The sequence below is a fragment of the Panulirus ornatus genome, chromosome 17, assembly GCF_036320965.1.
Source record: "Panulirus ornatus isolate Po-2019 chromosome 17, ASM3632096v1, whole genome shotgun sequence".
NCBI classification, from domain to species: Eukaryota; Metazoa; Arthropoda; class Malacostraca; order Decapoda; family Palinuridae; genus Panulirus; species Panulirus ornatus.
This window is the reverse complement of record NC_092240.1, coordinates 26,607,061-26,631,571: the sequence shown is the minus strand read 5'-3', so window position 1 is coordinate 26,631,571 and position 24,511 is coordinate 26,607,061. Positions and strand designations below refer to the sequence as shown.

General features: G+C 42.2%; 1 protein-coding gene across 2 annotated transcripts in view; it reads right to left on the bottom strand.

Moving 5' to 3' along the window:
* The window catches only part of LOC139754655 (uncharacterized), a 160,834-nt gene that overhangs the window by 42,223 nt on the left and 94,100 nt on the right, over positions 1–24,511 (bottom strand). For both annotated transcript variants that reach the window (XM_071672186.1, XM_071672187.1), the window contains one exon: positions 16,427–16,621. In XM_071672186.1, coding sequence (XP_071528287.1) covers positions 16,427–16,621 — 195 coding nt within the window. The remainder of the gene's footprint in view (positions 1–16,426; positions 16,622–24,511) is intronic.

Sequence of the window (24,511 nt, the reverse complement as noted above, 5' to 3'; positions counted from 1 at the left end):
GGAAGTGAGTCAGTTGTTGTTCGCTGATGATACAGCGCTGGTGGCTGATTCATGTGAGAAACTCCAGAAGCTGGTGACTGAGTTTGGTAAAATGTGTGATAGAAGAAAGTTAAGAGTAAATGTGAATAAGAGCAAGGTTATTAAGTACAGTAGGGTTGAGGCTCATGTCAGTTGGGAGGTAAGTTTGAATGGAGAAAAACTGGAGGAAGTAAAGTGTTTTAGATATCTGGGAATGGATCTGGCAGCGGATGGAACCATGGAAGCGGACGTGGATCATAGGGTGGGGGAGGGGGCGAAAATCCTGGAAGCCTTGAAGAATGTGTGGAAGTCGAGAACATTATCTCGGAAAGCAAAAATGGGTATGTTTGAAGGAATAGTGGTTCCAACAATGTTGTATGGTTGCGAGGCGTGGGCTATGGATAGAGTTGTGCACAGGAGGATGGATGTGCTGGAAATGAGATGTTTGAGGACAATGTGTGGTGTGAGGTGATTTGATCGAGTAAGTAACGTAAGGGTAAGAGAGATGTGTGGAAATAAAAAGAGCGTGGTTGAGAGAGCAGAAGAGGGTGTTTTGAAATGGTTTGGGCACATGGAGAGAATGAGTGAGGAAAGATTGACCAAGAGGATATATGTGTCGGAGGTGGAGGGAACGAGGAGAAGTGGGAGACCAAATTGGAGGTAGAAAGATGGAGTGAAAAATATTTTGTGTGATCGGGGCCTGAACGTGCAGGAGGGTGAAAGGAGGGCAAGGAATAGAGTGAATTGGATCGATATGGTATACCGGAGTTGACGTGCTGTCAGTGGATTGAATCAGGGCATGTGAAGCGTCTGGGGTAAACCATGGAAAGCGGTGTAGGTATGTATATTTGCGTGTGTGGATGTATGTATATACATATGTAAGGGGGTGGGTTGGGCCATTTCTTTCGTCTGTTTCCTTGCGCTACCTCGCAAACGCGGGAGACAGCGGCAAAAAAAAAAAAAAAAAATATATATATATATATATATATATATATATATATATATATATATTTATTTATTTATTTATTTATTTTGCTTTGTCGCTGTCTCCCGCGTTTGCGAGGTAGCGCAAGGAAACAGAAGAACGAAATGGCCCACCCCACCCCCATACACATGTATATACATACACGTCCACACACGCAAATATACATACCTATACATCTCAATGTACACATATATATACACACACAGACACATACATATATACCCATGCACACAGTTCACACTGTCTGCCTTTATTCATTCCCATCGCCACTTCGCCACACATGGAATACAATCCCCCTCCCCCCTCATGTGTGCGAGGTAGCGCTAGGTAAAGACAACAAAGGCCCCATTCGTTCACACTCAGTCTCTAGCTGTCATGCAATAATGCCCGAAACCACAGCTCCCTTTCCACATCCAGGCCCCACACAACTTTCCATGGTTTACCCCAGGCGCTTCACATGCCCTGATTCAATCCAGTGACAGCACGTCAACCCCGGTATACCACATCGATCCAATTCACTCTATTCCTTGCCCGCCTTTCACCCTCCTGCATGTTCAGGCCCCGATCACACAAAATCTTTTTCACTCCATCTTTCCACCTCCAATTTGGTCTCCCACTTCTCCTCGTTCCCTCCACCTCCGACACATATATCCTCTTTGTCAATCTTTCCTCACTCGTTCTCTCCATGTGCCCAAACCATTTCAAAACACCCTCTTCTGCTCTCTCAACCACGCTCTTTTTATTTCCACACATCTCTCTTACCCTTACTTTACTTACTCGATCAAACCACCTCACACCACACATTGTCCTCAAACATCTCATTTCCAGCACATCCACCCTCCTGCGAACAACTCTATCCATAGCCCACGCCTCGCAACCATACAAAATTGTTGGAACCACTATTCCTTCAAACATACCCATTTTTGCTTTCCGAGATAATGTTCTCGACTTCCACACTTTCTTCAAGGCTCCCAGGATTTTCGCCCCCTCCCCCACCCTATGATCCACTTCCGCTTCCATGGTTCCATCCGCTGCTAGATCCACTCCCAGATATCTAAAACACTTTACTTCCTCCAGTTTTTCACCATTCAAACTTACCTCCCAATTGACTTGACCCTCAACCCTACTGTACCTAATAACCTTGCTCTTATTCACATTTACTCTTAACTTTCTTCTTTCACACACTTTAGCAAACTCAGCCACCAGCTTCTGCAGTTTCTCACATGAATCAGCCACCAGCGCTGTATCATCAGCGAACAACAACTGACTCACTTCCCAAGCTCTCTCATCCACAACAGACTTCATACTTGCCCCTCTTTCCAAAACTCTTGCATTCACCTCCCTAACAACCCCATCCATAAACAAATTAAACAACCATGGAGACATCACACACCCCTGCCGCAAACCTACATTCACTGAGAACCAATCACTTTCCTCTCTTCCTACACGTACACATGCCTTATATCCTCGATAAAAACTTTTCACTGCTTCTAACAACTTACCTCCCACACCATATATTCTTAATACCTTCCACAGAGCATCTCTATCAACTCTATCATATGCCTTCTCCAGATCCATAAATGCTACATACAAATCCATTTGCTTTTCTAAGTATTTCTCACATACATTCTTCAAAGCAAACACCTGATCCAAACATCCTCTACCACTTCTGAAACCACACTGCTCTTCCCCAATCTGATGCTCTGTACATGCCTTCACCCTCTCAATCAATACCCTCCCATATAATTTACCAGGGATACTCAACAAGAGGATATATGTGTCGGAAGTGGAGGGAACGAGAAGTGGGAGACCAAATTGGAGGTGGAAAGATGGAGTGAAAAAGATTTTGTGTGATCGAGGCCTGAACATGCAGGAGGGTGAAAGGAGGGCAAGGAATAGAGTGAATTGGATTGATGTGGTATACCGGGGTTGACGTGCTGTCACTGGATTGAATCAGGGCATGTGAAGCGTCTGGGGTAAACCATGGAAAGTTGTGTGGGGCCTGGATGTGGAAAGGGAGCTGTGGTTTCAGGCATTATTGTGTGGCAGCTAGAGACTGAGTGTGAACGAATGGGGCCTTTGTTGTCTTTTCCTAGTGCTACCTCGCACACATGAGGGGGGAGGGGGAAGGTATTCCATGTGTGGCGAGGTGGCGATGGGAGTGAATGGGGGCAGACAGTGTGAATTGTGTGCATGGGTATATATATATGTGTCTGTGTATGTATATATATGTGTACATTGAGATGTATAGGTATGTATATTTGCGTGTGTGGACGTGTGTGTGTATACATTGTGTATGGGGGTGGGTTGGGCCATTTCTTTCGTCTGTTTCCGTGCGCTACCTCGCAAACGCGGGAGACAGCGACAAAGCAAAATAAGATAAATATAAATATTTTTTTTCTTTTTTTTTTTTTTTGCTTTGTCGCTGTCTCCCACGTTTGCGAGGTAGCGCAAGGAAACAGACGAAAGAAATGGCCCAACCCACCCCCATACACATGTATATACATACGTCCACACACGCAAATATACAGACCTACACAGCTTTCCATGGTTTACCCCAGACGCTTCACATGCCCTGATTCAATCCACTGACAGCACGTCAACCCCGGTATACCACATCGATCCAATTCACTCTATTCCTTGCCCTCCTTTCACCCTCGTGCATGTTCAGGCCCCGATCACACAAAATCTTTTTCACTCCATCTTTCCACCTCCAATTTGGTCTCCCACTTCTCCTCATTCCCTCCACCTCCGACACATATATCCTCTTGGTCAATCTTTCCTCACTCATTCTCTCCATGTGCCCAAACCATTTCAAAACACCCTCTTCTGCTCTCTCAACCACGCTCTTTTTATTTCCACACATCTCTCTTACCCTTACGTTACTCGATCAAACCACGTCACACCTCACACCACACATTGTCCTCAAACATCTCATTTCCAGCACATATATATATATATATATATATATATATATATATATATATATATATATATATATATATATATATATATATATATATATAAAATAACATTTATCTATTATACTTTGTTATACTTTGTTGTTGTCTCCCGCGTTAGCGAGGTAGCGCTAGGAAACAAACGAAAGAATGGCCTAACCCACCCGCATACACATGTATATACATACACGTCCACACACACACATATACATACCTCTACATTTCAACGTATACATATACATACACAGACATTAACTTATATACACATCTACATATTTCATACTTGCTGCCTTTATTCATTCTCATCGCCACCCTGCCACACATGAAATGACAACCACCTCCCCCGCAAGCGCACAAGGTAGCGTTAGCAAAAGACAGCAAAGGCCACGTTCATTCACACTCAGTCTCTAGCTGTCATGTATAATGCACTGAAACCACAGCTCCCTGTCCTCATCCAGGCCCCACAAAACTTTAGCTGGTTCACCCCAGATGCTTCATATGCTCTGGTTCAATCCACTGACAGCATGTCAACCCCGGTACACCACATCGTTCCAATTCACTCTATTCCTTGCACTCCTTTCACCCTCCTACATGTTCAGACCCCAATCACTCAAAATATTTTTCACTCCATCCTTCCGCCTCCAATTTGGTCTCACACATCTTGTTCCCTCCACCTCTGACAAATATATCCTCTTTGTCAATCTTTCCTTACTCATTCTCTCCATGTGACCACATCATTTCAAAATACCTTCTTCTGCTCTCTTAACCACCCTCTTTTTATTACCACACATCCCTTTTACCCTTTCATTACTTACTCGATCAAACCCCCTCACACCACATATTGTCCTCGTACATTTCATTTCCAACACATCCACCCTCCTCCGCACAACCCTATCCATAGCCCATGCCTCGCATCCACAAAACATTGTTGGGACCACTATTCCTTCATACATACCAATTTTTGTTCTCCGAGATAATGTTCTCGCCTTCCACTTATTTTTCAACGCTCCCAGAACTTTCGTCCCCTCTCCCACCCTGTGACTCACTGCCGCTTCCATGGTTCCATCAGCTGCCAAATCCACTCCCAGGTATCTAAAACACTTCACTTCCTCCAGTTTTTCTCCATTCAAACAGTTGACTTGTCCCTCAAACCTACTGTACCTAATAATCTTGCTCTTATTCACATTTACTTTTAGCTTTCTTCTTTCACATACTTTACCAGACTCAGTCACCAGCTTCTGCAGTTTCTCACCTGAATCAGCCACCAACGCTGTATCATCAGCAAACAGCAACTGAATCACTTCTCAAGCCCTCTCATCCACAACAGACGGCAAACTTGCACCTCTCTCCAAAGCCCTTGCCTTCACCTCCCTAAGAACCCCATCCATAGGCAAATTAAACAGCCATGGAGACATCACGAACCCCTGCCAAAAACCTACATTCACTGAGAATCAATCACTTTCTTCTCTTCCTGCTCGTACACATGCCTTACATCCTCGATAAAAACTCTTCACTGCTTCTAGCAACTTCCCTCCCACACCATATATTCTTAATACCTTTCACAGAGCATCTCTGTTAACTCTATCATATGCTTTCTCCAGATCCATAAAAGCTACATACAGCATTTGTTTTTCTAAGTATTTCTCACATACATTCTTCAAAGCAAACAACTGACCTTCACATCCTCTACCACTTCTGAAACCACACTGCTCTTCCCCAATCTAATGCTCTATCATTTGCCTTCTCCAGATCCATAAAAGCTACATACAGCATTTATTTTTCTAAGTATTTCTCACATACATTCTTCAAAGCAAAAAACTGATCTTCACATCCTCTACACTTCTGAAACCACACTGCTCTTCCCCAATCTAATGCTGTATACATGCCTTTACCCTCTCAATCAATACCCTACCATATAATTTCCCAGGAATATCAACTTATACCTCTGTAATTTGAACACTCACCTGATCCACACATCCTCTACCACTTCTGAACCTACACTGCTATTCCCCAATCGGATGCTCTGTACATGCCTTCATCCTCTCAATCAATACCCTCCCATATAATTTCCCAAGAATATCAACTTATACCTCTGTAATTTGAACACTCACCTTTATCCCCTTTGCCTTTGTACAATGGCACTATGCATGCATTCTGCTGATCCTCAGGCACTTCACCATGAGCCATTCATACACTGAATATCCTTACCAACTAGTCAACAACACAGTACCCCCCTTTTTTAATAAGTTCCACTGCAATACCATCCAAACGCGCTGCTTTGCTGGCTTTCATCTTCCGCAAAGCTTTCACTACCTCTTTTCTGTTTACGAAATAAATATGATATATATATAATATATTCATATTATATATATTATTTTTCCCCTTTTAGAAAGTTAAAATACAAGGAGGGGAGGGTTTCTGGCCCCCTGCTCCCGTCGCCTTTAGTCGCCTTCTACGACACGTGAGGAATGCGTGGGAAGTATTCTTTCTCCCCTATCCCCAGGGATGCATTATTACATGACAGCTAGAGACTGTCAACGAATGGGGCCTTTGGTGTCTTTTCCTAGCACTACCTCGCACACATGAGGGGGGAGGGGGTTGTTATTCCATGTGTGGCGAGGTGGTGATGGGAACAAATAAAGGCAGACAGTATGTATTATCTTTCACCCCTATCCCCAGGGATTACCTCTATCCCCTTACCCCTATCCCAAGATCCCTTGGGATAGGGGTGAAAGAATACTTCCCACGCATTCCTCACGTGTCGTAGAAGGCGACTAAAGGGGACGGGAGCGGGGGGCCAGAAATCCTCCCCTCCTTGTATTTTAACTTTCAAAAAATGGGAAACAGAAGGAGTCACGCGGGGAGTGCTCATCCTCCTCATAGACTCAGATTGGGGTATCTAAATGTGTGTGGATGTAACCAAGATGTGAAAAAAGGAGAGATAGGTAGTATGTTTGAGGAAAGGAACCTGGATGTTTTGGCTCTGAGGGAAACGAAGCTCAAGGGTAAAGGGGAAGAGTGGTTTGGGAATGTCTTGGGAGTAAAGTCAGGGGTTAGTGAGAGGACAAGAGCAAGGGAAGGAGTAGCAGTACTCCTGAAACTGGAGTTGTGGGAGTATGTGATAGAATGTAAGAAAGTAAATTCTTGATTAATATGGGTAAAACTAAAAGTTGATGGAGAGAGATGGGTGATTATTGGTGCATATGCACCTGGGCATGAGAAGAAAGATCATGAGAGGCAAGTGTTTTGGGAACAACTGAATCAGTGTGTTAGTGGTTTTGATGCACAAGACCGGGTTATAGTGATGGGTGATTTGAATGCAAAGGTGAGTAATGTGGCAGTTGAGGGAATAATTGGTATACATGGGGTGTTCAGTGTTGTAAATGGAAATGGTGAAGAGCTTGTACATTTATGTGCTGAAAAAAGACTGGTGATTGGGAATAGCTGGTTTAAAAAGCGAGATATACATAAGTATACGTATGTAAGGAGGAGAGATGGCCAGAGAGCGTTATTAGATTACGTGTTAATTGACAGGCGCGCGAAAGAGAGACTTTTCGATGTTAATGTGCTGAGAGGTGCAACTGGAGGGATGACTGATCATTATCTTGTGGAGGCTAAGGTGAAGATTTGTATGGGTTTTCAGAAAAGAAGAGTGAATGTTGGAGTGAAGAGGGTGGTGAGAGTAAGTGAGCTTGGGAAGGAGACTTGTGTGAGGAAGTACCAGGAGAGACTGAGTACAGAATGGAAAAAGGTGAGAACAATGGAAGTAAGGGGAGTGGGGGAGGAATGGGATGTATTTAGGGAATCAGTGATGGAGTGCGCAAAAGATGCTTGTGGCATGAGAAGCGTGGGAGGTGGGTTGATTAGAAAGGGTAGTGAGTGGTGGGATGAAGAAGTAAGATTATTAGTGAAAGAGAAGAGAGAGGCATTTGGACAATTTTTGCAGGGAAAAAATGCAATTGAGTGGGAGATGTATAAAAGAAAGAGATAGGAGGTCAAGAGAAAGGTGCAGGAGGTGAAAAAGAGGGCAGCAAATGAGAGTTAGGGTGAGAGAGTATCATTAAAATTTAGGGAGAATAAAAAGATGTTCTGGAAGGAGGTAAATAAAGTGCATAAGACAAGGGAGCAAATGGGAACTTCAGTGAAGGGCGCAAATGGGGAGGTGATAACAAGTAGTAGTGATGTGAGAAGGAGATGGAGTGAGTATTTTGAAGGTTTGTTGAATGTGTTTGATGATAGAGTGGCAGATATAGGGTGTTTTGGTCGAGATGGTGTGCAGAGAGAGAGGGTTTGGGAAAGTGAGTTGGTAAACAGAGAAGAGGTAGTAAAAGCTTTGCGGAAGATGAAAGCAGGCAAGGCAGCAGGTTTGGATGGTATTGCAGTGGAATCTATTAAAAAAGGGGTGACTGTATTGTTGACTGGTTGGTAAGGTTATTTAATGTATGTATGACTCATGGTGAGGTGCCTGAGGATTGGCGGAATGCGTGCATAGTGCCATTGTACAAAGGCAAAGGGGATAAGAGTGAGTGCTCCAATTACAGAGGTATAAGTTTGTTGAGTATTCCTGGTAAATTATATGGGAGGGTATTGATTGAGAGGGTGAAGGCATGTACAGAGCATCAGATTGGGGAAGAGCAGTGTGGTTTCAGAAGTGGTAGAGGATGTGTGGATCAGGTGTTTGCTTTGAAGAATGTATGTGAGAAATACTTAGAAAAGCAAATGGATTTGTATGTAGCATTTATGGATCTGGAGAAGGCATATGATAGAGTTGATAGAGATGCTCTGTGGAAGGTATTAAGAATATATAGTGTGGGAGGCAAGTTGTTAGAAGCAGTGAAAAGTTTTTATCGAGGATGTAAGGCATGTGTACATGTTTAATTTGTTTATGGATAGGGTTCTCAGGGAGGTGAATGCAAGAGTTTTGGAAAGAGGGGCAAGTATGAAGTCTGTTGTGGTTGAGAGAGCTTGGGAAGTGAGTCAGTTGTTGCTCGCTGATGATACAGCGCTGGTGGCTTATTCATGTGAGAAACAGCAGAAGCTGGTGACTGAGTTTGGTAAAGTGTGTGAAAGAAGAAAGTTAAGAGTAAATGTGAATAAGAGCAAGGATATTAGGTACAGTAGGGTTGAGGGTCAAGTCAATTGGGAGGTAAGTTTGAATGGAGAAAAACTGGAGGAAGTAAAGTGTTTTAGATATCTGGGAGTGGATCTGGCAGCGGATGGAACCATGGAAGTGGAAGTGAATCATAGGGTGGGGGAGGGGGCGAAAATTCTGGGAGCCTTGAAGAATGTGTGGAAGTCGAGAACATTATCTCGGAAAGCAAAAATGGGTATGTTTGAAGGAACAGTGGTTCCAACAATGCTGTATGGTTGCGAGGCGTGGGCTATGGATAGAGTTGTGCGCAGGAGGGTGGATGTGCTGGAAATGAGATGTTTGAGGACAATGTGAGGTGTGAGGTGGTTTGATCGAGTAAGTAATGTAAGGGTAAGAGAGCTGTGTGGAAATAAAAAGAGCGTGGTTAAGAGAGCAGAAGAGGGTGTTTTGAAATGGTTTGGGCACATGGAGAGAATGAGTGAGGAAAGATTGACCAAGAGGATATATGTGTCGGAGGAGGAGGGAACAAGAAGTGGGAGACCAAATTGGAGGTGGAAAGATAGAGTGAAAAAGATTTTGAGTGATAGGGGCCTGAACATGCAGGAGGGTGAAAGGCGGGCAAGGAATAGAGTGAATTGGATCGATGTGGTATACCGGGGTTGACGTGCTGTCACTGGATTGAATCAGGGCATGTGAAGCGTCTGGGGTAAACCATGGAAAGTTGTGTGGGGCCTGGATGTGGAAAGGGAGCTGTGGTTTCCGGCATTATTGCATAACAACTAGAGACTGAGTGTGAACGAATGGGGCCTTTGTTGTCTTTTCCTAGCGCTACCTCGCACACATGAGGGGGGAGGGGGATGGTATTCCATGTGTGGCGAGGTGGCGATGGGAATGAATAAAGGCAGACAGTGTGAATTGTGTGCATGGGTATATATGTATGCATCTGTGTGTTTATATATGTGTACATTGAGATGTATAGGTATGTATATTTGCGTGTGTGGACGTGTATGTATATACATGTGTATGTGGACGGGTTGGGCCATTCTTTCGTCTGTTTCCTTGCGCTACCTCGCTAACGCGGGAGACAGCGACAAAGCAAAATAAATAAATATAATAAATATATATTATTTTTACTATATTATATTATTATATTATTATTTCATGTGTGGCGGGGTGGCGATGGGAATGAATAAAGGCAGACAGTATGAATTATGGACATGTGTATATATGTATATGTCTGTGTGTGTATGTATATGTATACATTGAGATGTATAGGTATGTATATTTGCATGTGTGGACGTGTATGTATATACATGTGTATGTGGATGGGTTGGGCCATTCTTTAGTCTGTTTCCTTGCGCTACCTCGCTAACGTGGGAGACAGCGACAAAGCAAAATAATATAAATAAATACTTTTCTTATTATACTTTGTCGCTGTTTCCCGTGTTAGCAAGGTAGCGTAAGGAAACACAAGAAAGAATGGTCCAACCCACCCACATACACATGTATATACATACACGTCCACACATGCACATATACATACCTATACATCTCAACGTATACATATATATACGCACACAGAACATATACACACATATATATATATATATACACATGTACATAATTCATACTATCCCTGGGGATAGGGGAGAAAGAATACTTCCCACGTATTCCCTGCGTGTCGTAGAAGGCGACTAAAAGGGGAGGGAGCGGGTGGCCAGAAATCCTCCCCTTTCTTGTTTTTTTTTAATTTTCCAAAAGAAGGAACAGAGAAGGGGGTCAGGTGAGGATATTCCCTCTAAGGCCCAGTTCTCTGTTCTTAACGCTACCTCGCTAACGCGGGAAATGGCAAATAGATTGAAAAAAAAAAAAAAATGTACATAATTCATAGTCTGCCTTTATTATTTCCCATCGACACCCTGCCACACATGAAATAACAACCCCCTCCCCCCGCATATGTGCGAGGTAGCGCTAGGAAAAGACAACAAAGGCCACATTCGTTCACACTCAGCCGTCATGTATAATGCACCGAAACCATAGCTCCCTTTCCACATCCAAGCCCCACAGAACTTTCCATGGTTTACCCCAGACGCTTCACGTGCCCTGGTTCAATCCATTGACAGCACGTCGACCCCGGTATACCACATCGTTCCAGTTCACTCTATTCCTTGCACGCCTTTCACCCTCATGCATGTTCAGGCCCCGATCACTCAAAATCTTTTTCACTCCATCTTTCCACCTCCGATTTGGTCTCCCACTTCTCCTCATTCCCTCCACCACTGAGACATATATCCTATTTGTCAATCTTTCCTCGCTCATTCTCTATGTGACCAAACCATTTTAAAACACCCTCTTCTGCTCTCTCAACCACACTCTTTGTATTACCAGGCATCTCTCTTACCCTTTCAGTGCTTACTCAATCAAACCACCTTACACCACATATTGTCCTCAAACATCTCATTTCCAGCACATCCACCCTCCTCCGCACACCTCTTTCTATAGCCCATGCCTCGCAACCATATAACTTTGTTGGAACCCCTATTCCTACAAGCAGACCCATTTTTGCTTTCCGAGATAATGTTCTCGACTTCCACACATTTTTCAACGCTCCCAGAACTTTCGTCCCTTCCCCCATCCTATGATTCACTTCCGCTTCCATGGTTCCATCCGCTGCCAGATTCACTCCCAGATATCTAAAACACTTCACTTCCTCCAGTTTTTCTTCATTCAAGCTTACCTCCCACTTGACTTGTCTTTCAACCCTACTGTACCTGATAATTACCTTGCTCTAATTCACATTTACTCCCAGCTTTCTTCTTACATACATGTTACCAAACTCAGTCACCAGCTTCTGCAGTTTCATGCCCGAATCAGCCAACAGCGCTGTATCATCAGTGACCAAAAACTGACTCACTTCCCAAGCACTCTCATCCACACCAGACTGGATACTTGCCCCTCTTTCCAAAACCCTTGCATTCACCTCCCTAACAACCCCATCCATAAACAAACAGCCATGGAGACATCATCCACCCCTGCTGCAAACCATCATTCACTGAGAACCAATCACTTTCCGCTCTTCCTACACATACACATGCCTCACATCCTCGATAAAAACTTTTCACCGCTTCTAACAACTTTCCTCCCACACCATGTATTCTTAATACCTTCCACAGAACATCTCTATCAACTCCTATCATATGCCTTCTCCAGATCCATAAATGCTACATGCAAATCCATTTGCTTGTCTAAGTATTTCTCACATACATTCTTCAAAGCAAACACCTGTTCCACACATGCTCTACCACTTCTGAAACCACACTGCTCTTCCCCAATCTAATGCTCTGTACATGCCTTCACCCTCTCAATCAATACCCTCCTATATAATTTCCCAGGAATACTCAACAAACTTATACCTCAGTAATTTGAGCACTCACTCTTATCCCCTTTGCCTTTGTACAATGGCACTATGCAAGCATTCTGCCAGTCTTCAGGTACCTCACCATGAGTCATGCATACATTAAATATCCTTACCAACCAGTCAACAATACATTCACCCCCTTTTTAATAAATTCCACTGCAATCCCATCCAAACCCGCTGCCTTGCCGGCTTTCATCTTCCGCAAAGCTTTTACTACCTCTTCTCTGTTTACTGAATCATTCTCCCTAACCCTCTCACTTTGCACATCACCTTGACCAAAACACCCTATGTCTGCCACTCTGTTATCAAACACATTCAACAAACCTTCAAAATACTCACTCCATCTCCTTCTCACATCACCACTACTTGTTATCACTTCCCCATTTGCCCCCTTCACTGATGTTCCCATTTGTTCCCTTGTCTTACACACTTTATTTACCTCTTTCCAAAACATCTTTTTAATCTCCCTAAAATTTAGTGATACTCTCTCACCCCAACTCTCATTTGCCCTTTTTTTTTTTGCCTCTTGCACCTTTCTCTTGATGTCCTGCCTCATTCTTTTACACATCTCCTTGTCATTTGCATTATTTTCCTACAAAAATCATCCAAATGCCTCACTCTTCTCTTTCACAAACAATCTCCCACACGTGTATCAATTGGAAAGAGGGGCAAGTATGCAGTCTGGTGTGGATGAGAGTGCTTGGGAAGTGAGTCAGTTTTTGTTCACTGATGATACAGCGCTGTTGGCTGATTCGGGCATGAAACTGCAGAAGCTGGTGACTGAGTTTGGTAACGTGTGTGTAAGAAGAAAGCTGGGAGTAAATGTGAATTAGAGCAAGGTAATTATCAGGTACAGTAGGGTTGAGAGACTAGTCAAGTGGGAGGTAAACTGGAGGAAGTGAAGTGTTTTAGATATCTGGGAGTGGATTTGGCAGCGGATGGAACCATGGAAGTGGAAGTGAATCATACGGTGGGGGATAATGCATCGAAACCACTGCTCCCTTTCCACATCCAGGCCCCACAAAAATTTCCATGGTTTACCCCAGACTCTTCAAATGCCCTGATTCAATACATTGACAGCACATTGACCCCAATATACCACATCGTTCCAATTCAGTCTATTCCTTGCACGCCTTTCACCCTCCTGCATGTTCAGGCCCCGATCATTCAAAATCTTTTTCACTCCATCTTTCCACCTCCAATTTGGTCTCCCACTTCTCCTCATTCCCTCCACCTCTGACACATATATCCTCTTTGTCACTCAATCTCTTCATGTGACCAAACCATTTCAAAATACCCTCTTCTGCTCTCTCAACCACACTCTTTTTATTACCACACATCTATCTTACCTTTTCATTACTTACTCGATCAAACCACCTCACACCACATATTGTCCTCAAACATCTCATTTCCAGCACATCCACCCTCCTCCACACAGCTCTATCTATAGCCCACTCCTTGCAACCATATAACATTGTTGGAACCACTTTTCCTTCAAACATACCCATTTTTGCTTTCCGAGATAATGTTCTCGACCTCCACACATTCTTCAGCGCTCCTAGAACTTTCGCTCCCTTCCCACCCTATGATTCACTTCCGCTTCCATGGTTCCATCCACTGCCAAATCCACTCCCAGATATCTAAAACACTTCACTTCCTCCAGTTTTTCTCCATTCAAACTTACATCCCAATTGACTTGCCCCTCAACCCTACTGTACCTAATAACCTTGCTCTTATTCACCTTTACTCTCCGCTTTCTTCTTTTTCACACTTTACCAAACTCAGTTACACAATATGTATATATATATGTATTGGAAAGGATTGCAATTTTGTGCATGATCAAGTATATTCCTAAGAGTCCACGGGGAAAATGAAACACAATAAGTTTCCAAGTGCACTTTCGTGTAATAATCACATCATCAGGGGAGACACGAGAAAAATATAACTGTCAGTTGTTATACAACGAAGAGACGTAGCTAGGATGCCATTTGGTAAACATGTGATTGTCCAAGACAGACAAGGAGCGTATCATAAACTTATTATTTTACAAATTTTATCAACAATAAAGTTATCCAATTTGTAAAGACCATCACTAATATTAAGATCATAATTCTTTGTGTATTTAATATTAGAAGATTCAATGATATTTCTAGTGGTAATAGAGTTATAGTTAATAAGTGAGATGGCATTACTCCAGTCAATACAATGATCATAGTTTTTTATGTGATTAGACAAGGCATTTGATTCTTGTCCCGTTCTTATACTATATTTATGTTGCTTAAATCTAACAGAAAGATCCTTACCAGTCTGCCCAACATAAACCTTATCACAATTTCTACATAGCACTTTATAGATGCACCCAGGAGAATTTTCTGGTGAATTCCTGATTAAGATATTTTTTATAGTATTATTGTTGCTGAAGGCAACATTTACATTAAAGGATTTAAGCAACATGGGAAGTAAAGTAAAATTATTGTTAAAAGGGAGAACTAAAAGATTCTTGGTGTTAATGGGAGGTTTGTGCTCAACTCTATAAAATGATTTCTATGCTAACTTATGGGATTTATCAATGAAAGATCTAGGGTACTTTAACATCAATCCAATTGAATATATCTTCTCAAACTCATCATCAATATACTCTGGACTGCAAATACGTAATGCCCTAAGGAACATACATTGAAATGATGATAATTTAACTGTCATGTTGAGATGAGTAATAATGGATATATGAGCATACATTGGTGGGTTTTCTATATATGCTAAACTTAAACTTGTTTCTTTGCCAATGGATCATGCAATCTAAAAATGGTAACTTACCATTATTTTCATTTTCTACAGTAAATCTGATGGAAGGTAGTAAATTGATGAGTAAGGGAAAAGATATTTGTAAATTTTCATTTGTTGGCCAAACACAAAGAACATCATCTACATACCTAAACCAAATTGCATTAGAAGGTAAGATATCCTTTAGTAGTTTTGTTTAAAAAAATTCCATATAAAGATAACATAGTACATGTGAAAGAGGGTTACCCATTGCCATACCAAATTTTTGAGCATGTAGAAATTGTGAAAAGTTTTATGTTGGGCAGACTGGTTAGGATCTTTCTGTTAGACTTAAGGAACATAAATATAGTATAAGAATGGGACAACAATCAAATGCCTTGTTTAATCACATTAAAAATTATGATCATTGTATTGACTGGAGTAATGCCATCTCAGTTATTAACTTTATTACCACGAGAAATATCACTGAATCTTCTATTATTAAATACAGAAAGAATTATAATGTTAATGTTAGTGATGGTTTATACAAATTGCATGTTTACCAAATGGCGTCCTCGCTATGTCTCTTCATTGTATATCAACTGACTGTTATATTTCTCTCTCTTGTCTCGCCTTATGATGTGATTATTACACAAAAGTGCACTTGGGAACTTATCGTATTTCATTTTCCCCATGGACTCTTAGGAATATATATATGCATGTGGGTGGGTTGAGCCATTCTTTTGTCTTTTTCCTTGCACAACCTCGCTATCGCGCGAGACAGCGACAAAGTATAATAGTAAAAAAAAATATATAGATAGATAGATAGAGAGATACACACACACACACACACATGAAAGCAATTGAAACAGCTTGTGGTGTTTGTTTCAGTAATTCAAGTATTAGTAAAAGAAATTGATGATATATATCTACAAAGACCATATCAGTCTATGTTAGATGATGTCAGAACTGTATGATTTACTCAATTTCAAGACATTGTACTAAGTTAAGGTGATGTCCACGATGCCATTGGCAGGAAAGATAGTCTAATGGTACACTATTGGAAAAAGTTGGCAACCATTGTTCTAATGCACTCACGGATATGCTTCTGAATGTTGCCCAATAGGACTACGTTTTAAAGTGTTACTTATCTTTCTTGGAGTCTAAAGCATTAATCAACAAATATTTACCTTTTTGAATAATGAGAGTGTTTTATTATTCAGCTTCTTAGCCAGCTGTCGAGCACTCATAGGGAGGCGAACACTCGTGGGCCAGCCATCATGCAACTTCAGAGCAACGTAGTCTGGATTTGCTTTGAGTTGAAGCAGTTTCATGATGTATTGCTTGTCCTGTGACTCAACAGCCTCATACAGATGCACAGCCAGCTGCAACAACACAAGAACTTGTTTAGCCTGGGTCTATACCAATGTGCCACAAACATGATAATGAAACTGAAAGCAGAACATGTGGAAGCATTGAATGATGTCACTTAAGTTTCCCAGACCTCCCCGTGATACATGCTCAGAAAGTCTGAATTTATAAAACCTTTGTATGGAAAAGGACTACTTTAGTAAGGGCTTTTACCCATCCACATGTATAAACTGATAAGATTTTTTTTTTTTTTTTTTTTTTTTTTGCTTTGTCGCTGTCTCCCGCGTTTGCGAGGTAGCGCAAGGAAACAGACGAAAGAAATGGCCCAACCCACCCCCATACACATGTATATACATACGTCCACACACGCAAATATACATACCTACACAGCTTTCCATGGTTTACCCCAGACGCTTCACATGCCTTGATTCAATCCACTGACAGCACGTCAACCCCGGTATACCACATCGCTCCAATTCACTCTATTCCTTGCCCTCCTTTCACCCTCCTGCATGTTCAGGCCCCGATCACACAAAATCTTTTTCACTCCATCTTTCCACCTCCAATTTGGTCTCCCTCTTCTCCTCGTTCCCTCCACCTCCGACACATATATCCTCTTGGTCAATCTTTCCTCACTCATTCTCTCCATGTGCCCAAACCATTTCAAAACACCCTCTTCTGCTCTCTCAACCACGCTCTTTTTATTTCCACACCTCTCTTACCCTTACGTTACTTACTCGATCAAACCACCTCACACCACACATTGTCCTCAAACATCTCATTTCCAGCACATCCATCCTCCTGCGCACAACTCTATCCATATCCCACGCCTCGCAACCATACAACATTGTTGGAACCACTATTCCTTCAAACATACCCATTTTTGCTTTCCGAGATAATGTTCTCGACTTCCACACATCCTTCAAGGCTCCCAGAATTTTCGCCCCCTCCCCCACCCTATGATCCACTTCCGCTTCCATGGTTCCATCCGCTGCCAGATCCACTCCCAGATATCTAAAACACTTCACTTCCTCCAGTTTTTCTCCATTCAAACTCACCTCCCAATTGACTTGACCCTCAACCCTACTGTACCTAATAACCTTGCTCTTATTCACATTTACTCTTAACTTTCTTCTTCCACACACTTTACCAAACTCAGTCACCAGCTTCTGATAAGATATTTAAATAATAAAAAAGGACTACACAAATTTAATCTGCATGTCAGAGTGCAGCAGGAACAGCCTTGATAGAAATGAACAAGATTCTGAGTGTAAGAAATAAAGCAAAGCAAAATCTGTTCTTTGACTAAGGGATAAAGTTATCAGGGATACAGCTATCTTGAAAATTAAGGTTTACAGAAAATCTACAAATAAACTTGGTTCAATCCACTGACAGCATGTCGACCCCAGTATACCACATTGTTCCAATTCACTCTATTCCTTGCATGCCTTTCACCCTACTGTATGTTCAGGTCCCGACTGCTCAAAATCTTTTTCACTCCATCCTTCCACCTCCAATTAGGTCTCCCACTCCTCCTCGTTCCCTCCACCTCTGACACATATATCCTCTTTGTCAATCTTTCCTCACTCATTCTCTCCCTGTGACGAAACCATTTCAGTACACCCTGTTCTCTCTCAACCACACTTTTTATTCCACACATCTCTTACCCTTTCATTACTCACTCGATCAAACCACCTTACACCACATATTGTCGTCAAACACTTCATTTCCAACAAATCCGTACTCCTCTGCACATCCCTATTACATTGTTGGAACCACTATTCCTTCAAACATACCCATGTTTTCTCTATGAGATAAGGTTCTTGCCTTCCACAAACTCTTCAGTGCTCCCAGAACCTTTGCCGCCTCCCCCACTCTAGTCACTCACATCTGCTTCCACGGTTCCATCCTCAGCTAAATCCACTCCCAGGTATCTAAAACACTTCACCTCCTTCATTTTTTCGTCATTCAAACTTACCTCCCAATTAACTTGTCCCTCAACCTTACTAGACATAATAACCTTGCTTTTATTCACATTTACTCTCAGCTTTCTTCTTTCACACACTTTATTTACCAAACTCAGTCATCAACTTTTGCAGTTTCTCTCCTGAATTAGCCACTACGCTGTATCATCAGTGAACAACAACTGACACACTTCATTCATGATGGACTGCATACTTGCCCCTCTCTCCAAAACTCTTGCATTCACCTCCCTAACAACCCATCCATAAACAAAGCAAACAACCATGGAGACATCACGCACCCCTGCCGCAAACAGACATTCTCTGGGAGGCAATCACTTTTCTCTCTTCCTACTCTTACACATGCTTTACATCCTTGATGAAAACTTCTAGCAACTTACCTCCCATACCATTATACTCTTAATACTTTCCACAAAGCATCTCTATCAACTCTACCATATGCCTTCTCCAAATCCATAAATGCTACATACAAACCCATCTATTTTCTAAGTACTGCTCACATATATTCTTCAAAGCAAACTTCTCATCCACACATCCTCTACCACTTCTGAAACAACACTGCACTTTCCCAATCTGAAGCTCTGTGCATGCCTTTACCCTCTCAATCAATACCCTCACATATTCTTTCCCAGGAATACTCAACAAACTTATACCTCTGTAATTTGGACACTCACATTTATCCCCTTTGCCTATGTACAATGGCACTATGCACGCATTCCGCCAATCCTCAGGCATTTCAGCATGAACCATACATACATTGAATGTCCTTACCAACCAGTCAACAACACAGTCACCCCCTTTTTTAATAAATTCCACTGCAATACCATCCAAACCCACTGCCTTGCCAGCTTTCATCTTCTGCAAAGCTTTCACTACTTCTTTGTTTACCAAACCATTCTCCCTGACCCTCTCACTTCACACACCACCTCAACCAAAACACCCTATATCTGCCACTCTATCATCAAACACATTCAATAAACCTTCAAAATACTCACTCCATCTCCTTCTCACATCACCACTACCTGTTATTACCTACCCATTTGCCCCCTTCACTGATGTTCCCATTTGTTCTCTTGTCTTACACACTTTATTTACCTCCTTCCAAAGCATCTTTTTATCCTCCCTAAAATTTATTGATACTCACTCTCCCCTACTCTCATATGCCCTCTTTTTCACCTTTTGCACCTTTCTCTTTATCTCCTCTCTCTTTCTTTTCTACATCTCCCAGTTATATGCACTACTTCCCAACAAAAATCATCCAAACGCGTCTCTCTTCTCTTTCACTAACAATCTTACTTCTTCATCCCACCACTCACTATCCTTTCTAATCTGCCCACCTCCCACCTATCTCATGCCACAGGCATCTTTTCTGCAAGCCATCACTACTTCCCTAGACACATCCCATTTGTCCCCCACTCCCCTTATGTCATTTGCTCTCACCTTTTTCCATTCTGCTCTCAATTTCTCCTGGTACTTCCTCACACAAGTCTCCTTACCAAGCTCACTTATTCTCACCACTCTCTTCCGCAACATTCTCTCTTCTTTTGTGAAAACATCAACAAATCTTCACCTTCGCCTCCACAAGATAATGATCAGACATCCCTTCAGTTGCCCCTCTCAGCACATTAACATCCAAAAGGCTCTCTTTCACACGTCTATCAATTAATATGTAATCCAGTAATGCTTTCTGGCCATCTCTCCTACTTACATACGTATACTTATGTATATCTCTCTTTTTATATCAAGAATTTCCAGTCACCAGTCCTTTTTCAACACATAAACTTGCAACCTCTTCAACACTGAACACCCTATGTACACCAATTATACCCTCAACTGCCACATTACTCACCTTTGCAATCAAATCACCCAACACTATAACTTGGTGTCGTCAATCAAAGCTGCTAAAATACTCACTCAGCTACTCTCAAGGCACTTGCCTCTCTTGATCTTTCTTCTTATGACCAGATGCATAGGCACCAATAATCACCCATCTCTCTCCATCCACTTTCAGTTTTATCCATATCAATCTTGAGTTTATTTTCTTACACTGTATCACATACTCCCACAACTCCTGCTTCAGGAGTGCTGCTACTCCTTCCCTCACCCTTGTCCACTCACCAACCCCTGACTTTAATCCCAAGACATTCCCACTCTTCCCCTTTACCCTTGAACTTCTTTTCACTCAGAGCCATACATCAAGGTTCCTCTCCTCCAACATACTATCTTTCCTATTTTCTCATCTTAGTTACATCCACACACATTTAGACACCCCACTCTGAGCCTCCGAGGAGGATGAGTACTCCCCACATGACTCCTTCTTCTATTCCCCCTTTAGAAAGTTAAAATACAAAGCCGGGAGGATTTCTAGTCCCCCACTCCCATTCCCTTTAGTCACCTTCTATGACACACGGGGAATGCGTTTGAAATATAAATGTATAAGCAGAAATATATAAGTATGAATACATATATTTCCCTGGGGATATGGGAGAAAGAATACTTCCCACGCATTCCTCACGTGTCGTAGAAGGTGACTAAAGGGAATGGGAGTGGGGGACTGGAAACCCTCCCCTCCTTGTATTTTAACTTTCTAAAAGGGGAAACAGGAGTCACACAGGGAGTGCTCATCCTCCTCGAAGGATCAGATTGAAGTGTCTAAATGTGTGTGGATGTAACAAAGATGAGAAAAAAGGAGAGATAGGTAGTTTGTTTGAGGATACGAACCTGGATGTTTTGGCTCTGAGTGAAACGAAGCTCAAGGGTAAAGGGAAAGAGTGGTTTGGGAATGTCTTGGGAGTAAAGTCAGGGGTTTGTGAGAGGACAAGAGCAAGGGAAGGAGTAGCACTACTCCTGAAACTGGAGTGGTTAGAGTATGTGATAGAGTGTAAGAAAGTAAACTCTAGATTGATATGGGTAAAACTGAAAGTGGATGCAGAGAGATGGGTGATTATTCGTGCATATGCACCAGGACATGAGAAGAAAGATCATGAGAGGCAAGTGTTTTGGGAGCAGCTGAGTGAGTGTGTTAGTAGTTTTGATGCACGAGACTGGGTTATAGTGATGGGTGATTTGAATGCAAAGGTGAGTAATGAGGCAGTTGAGGGAATAAATGGTGTACATGGGGTGTTCAGTGTTGTAAATGGAAATGGTGAAGAGCTTGTAGGTTTATGTTCTGAAAAAGGACTGGTGATTGGGAATACCTGGTTTAAAAAGAGATATATATAAGTATACATATGTAAGTAGGAGAGATGGCCAAAGAGCGTTATTGGATTATGTGTTAATTGATAGGCACAGAAAAGAGAGACTTTTGGATGTTAATGTGCTGAGAGGCACAACTGGAGGGATGTCTGATCATTATCTTGTGGAGGCGAAGGTGAAGATTTGTAGAGGTTTTCACAAAAGAAGAACAAAAGAATGTTTGGGGTGAAGAGAGTGGTGAGAGTAAGTGAGCTTGGTAAGGAGGCTTGTGTGAGGAAGTACCAGGAGAGACTGAGTACAGAGTGGAAAAAGATGAGAACAAAGGACATAAGGAGAGTACGGGAGGAATGGGATGTATTTAGGGAAGCAGTGATGGCTTGCGCAAAAGATGCTTGTGGCATGAGAAGCGTGGGAGGTGTGCAGATTAGAAAGGGTAGTGAGTGGTGGGATGAAGAAGTAAGATTATTAGTGAAAGAAAAGAGAGAGGCATTTAGACAATTTTTACAGGGAAATAATTCAAATGACTGGGAGATGTATAAAAGAAAGAGGCAGGAGGTCAAGAGAAAGATGCAAGAGGTGAAAAAGAGGGCAAATGAGAGTTGGGGTGAGAGAGTATCATTAAATTTTAGGGAGAATAAAAAGATGTTTTGGAAGGAGGTAAATAAAGTGCGTAAGACAAGGGAACAAATGGGAACTTCAGTGAAGGGGGCTAATGGGGAGATGATAACAAGTAGTGGTGATGTGAGAAAGAGATGGAGTGAGTATTTTCAAGGCTTGTTGAATGTGTTTGATGATAGAGTGGCAGATATAGGGTCTTTTGGTCGAGGTGGTGTGCAAAGTGAGAGGGTTAGGGAGAATGATTTAGTAAACAGAGAAGAGGTAGTAAAACCTTTGCGGAAGATGAAAGCCGGCAAGGCAGCAGGTTTGGATGGTATTGCAGTGGAATTTATTAAAAAAGGGGGTGACTGTATTGTTGACTGGTTGGTAAGGTTATTTAATGTATGTATGACTCATGGTGAGGTGCCTGAGGATTGGCAGAATGCTTGCATAGTGCCATTGTACAAAAGCAAAGGGGATAAGAGTGAGTGCTCAAATTACAGAGGTATAAGTTTGTTGAGTATTCCTGGTAAATTATATGGGAGGGTATTGATTGAGAGGGTGAAGGCAAGTACAGAACATCAGATTGGGGAAGAGCAGTGTGGTTTCAGAAGTGGCAGAGGATGTGTGGATCAGGTGTTTGCTTTGAAGAATGTATGTGAGAAATACTTAGAAAAGCAAATGGATTTGTATGTAGCATTTATGGATCTGGAGAAGGCATATGATAGAGTTGATAGAGATGCTCTGTGGAAGGTACTAAGAATATATGGTGTGGGAGGCAAGTTGTTAGAAGCAGTGAAAAGTTTTTATCGAGGATGTAAGGCATGTGTACGTGTAGGAAGAGAGGAAAGTGATTGGTTCTCAGTGAATGTAGGTTTGCGGCAGGGGTGTGTGATGTCTCCATGGTTGTTTAATTTGTTTATGGATGGGGTTGTTAGGGAGGTGAATGCAAGAGTTTTGGAAAGAGGGGCAAGTATGCAGTCTGTTGTGGATGAGAGAGCTTGGGAAGTGAGTCAGTTGTTGTTCGCTGATGATACAGCGCTGGTGGCTGATTCATGTCAGAAACTGCAGAAGCTGGTCACTGAGTTTGGTAGTGTGTGAAAGAAGAAAGTTAAGAGTAAATATGAATAAGAGCGAGGTTATTAGGTACAGTAGGGTTGAGAGTCAAGTCAATGGGGAGGTAAGTTTGAATGGAGAAAAACTGGAGGAAGTAAAGTGTTTTAGATATCTGGGAGTGGATCTGGCAGCGGATGGAACCATGGAAGCGGAAGTGAATCATAGGGTGGGGGAGGGGGCGAAAATTCTGGGAGTCTTGAAGAATGTTTGGAAGTCGAGAACATTATCTCGGAAAGCAAAAATGGGTATGTTTGAAGGAATAGTGGTTCCAACAATGTTGTATGGTTGCGAGGCATGGGCTATGGATAGAGTTGTGCGCAGGAGGGTGGATGTACTGGAAATGAGATGTTTGAGGACAATATGTGGTGTGAGGTGGTTTGATTGAGTAAGTAATGTAAGGATAAGAGAGATGTGTGGAAATAAAAAGAGTGTGGTTGAGAGAGCAGAAGAGGGTGTTTTGAAATGGTTTGGTCACATGGAGAGAATGAGTGAGGAAAGATTGACCAAGAGGATATATGTGTCAGAGGTAGAGGGAACGAGAAGTGGGAGACCAAATTGGAGGTGGAAAGATGAAGTGAAAAAGATTTTGAGTGTTTGGGACCTGACCATGCAGGAGGGTGAAAGGCGTGCAAGGAATAGAGTGAATTGGATCGATGTGGTATACTGGGGTCGACGTGCTGTCAATGGATTGAACCAGGGCATGTGATGCATCTGGGGTAAACCATGGAAAGTTCTGTGGGGCCTGGATGTGGAAAGGGAGCTGTGGTTTTGGTGCATTATTACATGACAGCTAGAGACTGAGTGTGAACGAATGGGGCCTTTGTTGTCTTTTCCTAGCACTACCTCGCACACATGAGGGGGGAGGGGGTTGTTATTCCATGTGTGGCGAGGTGGCGATGGGAATAAATAAAGGCAGACAGTATGATTTATGTACATGTGTATATATGTATATGTCTGTGTGTGTATATATATATGTGTACATTGAGATGTTTAGGTATGTATATTTGTGTGTGG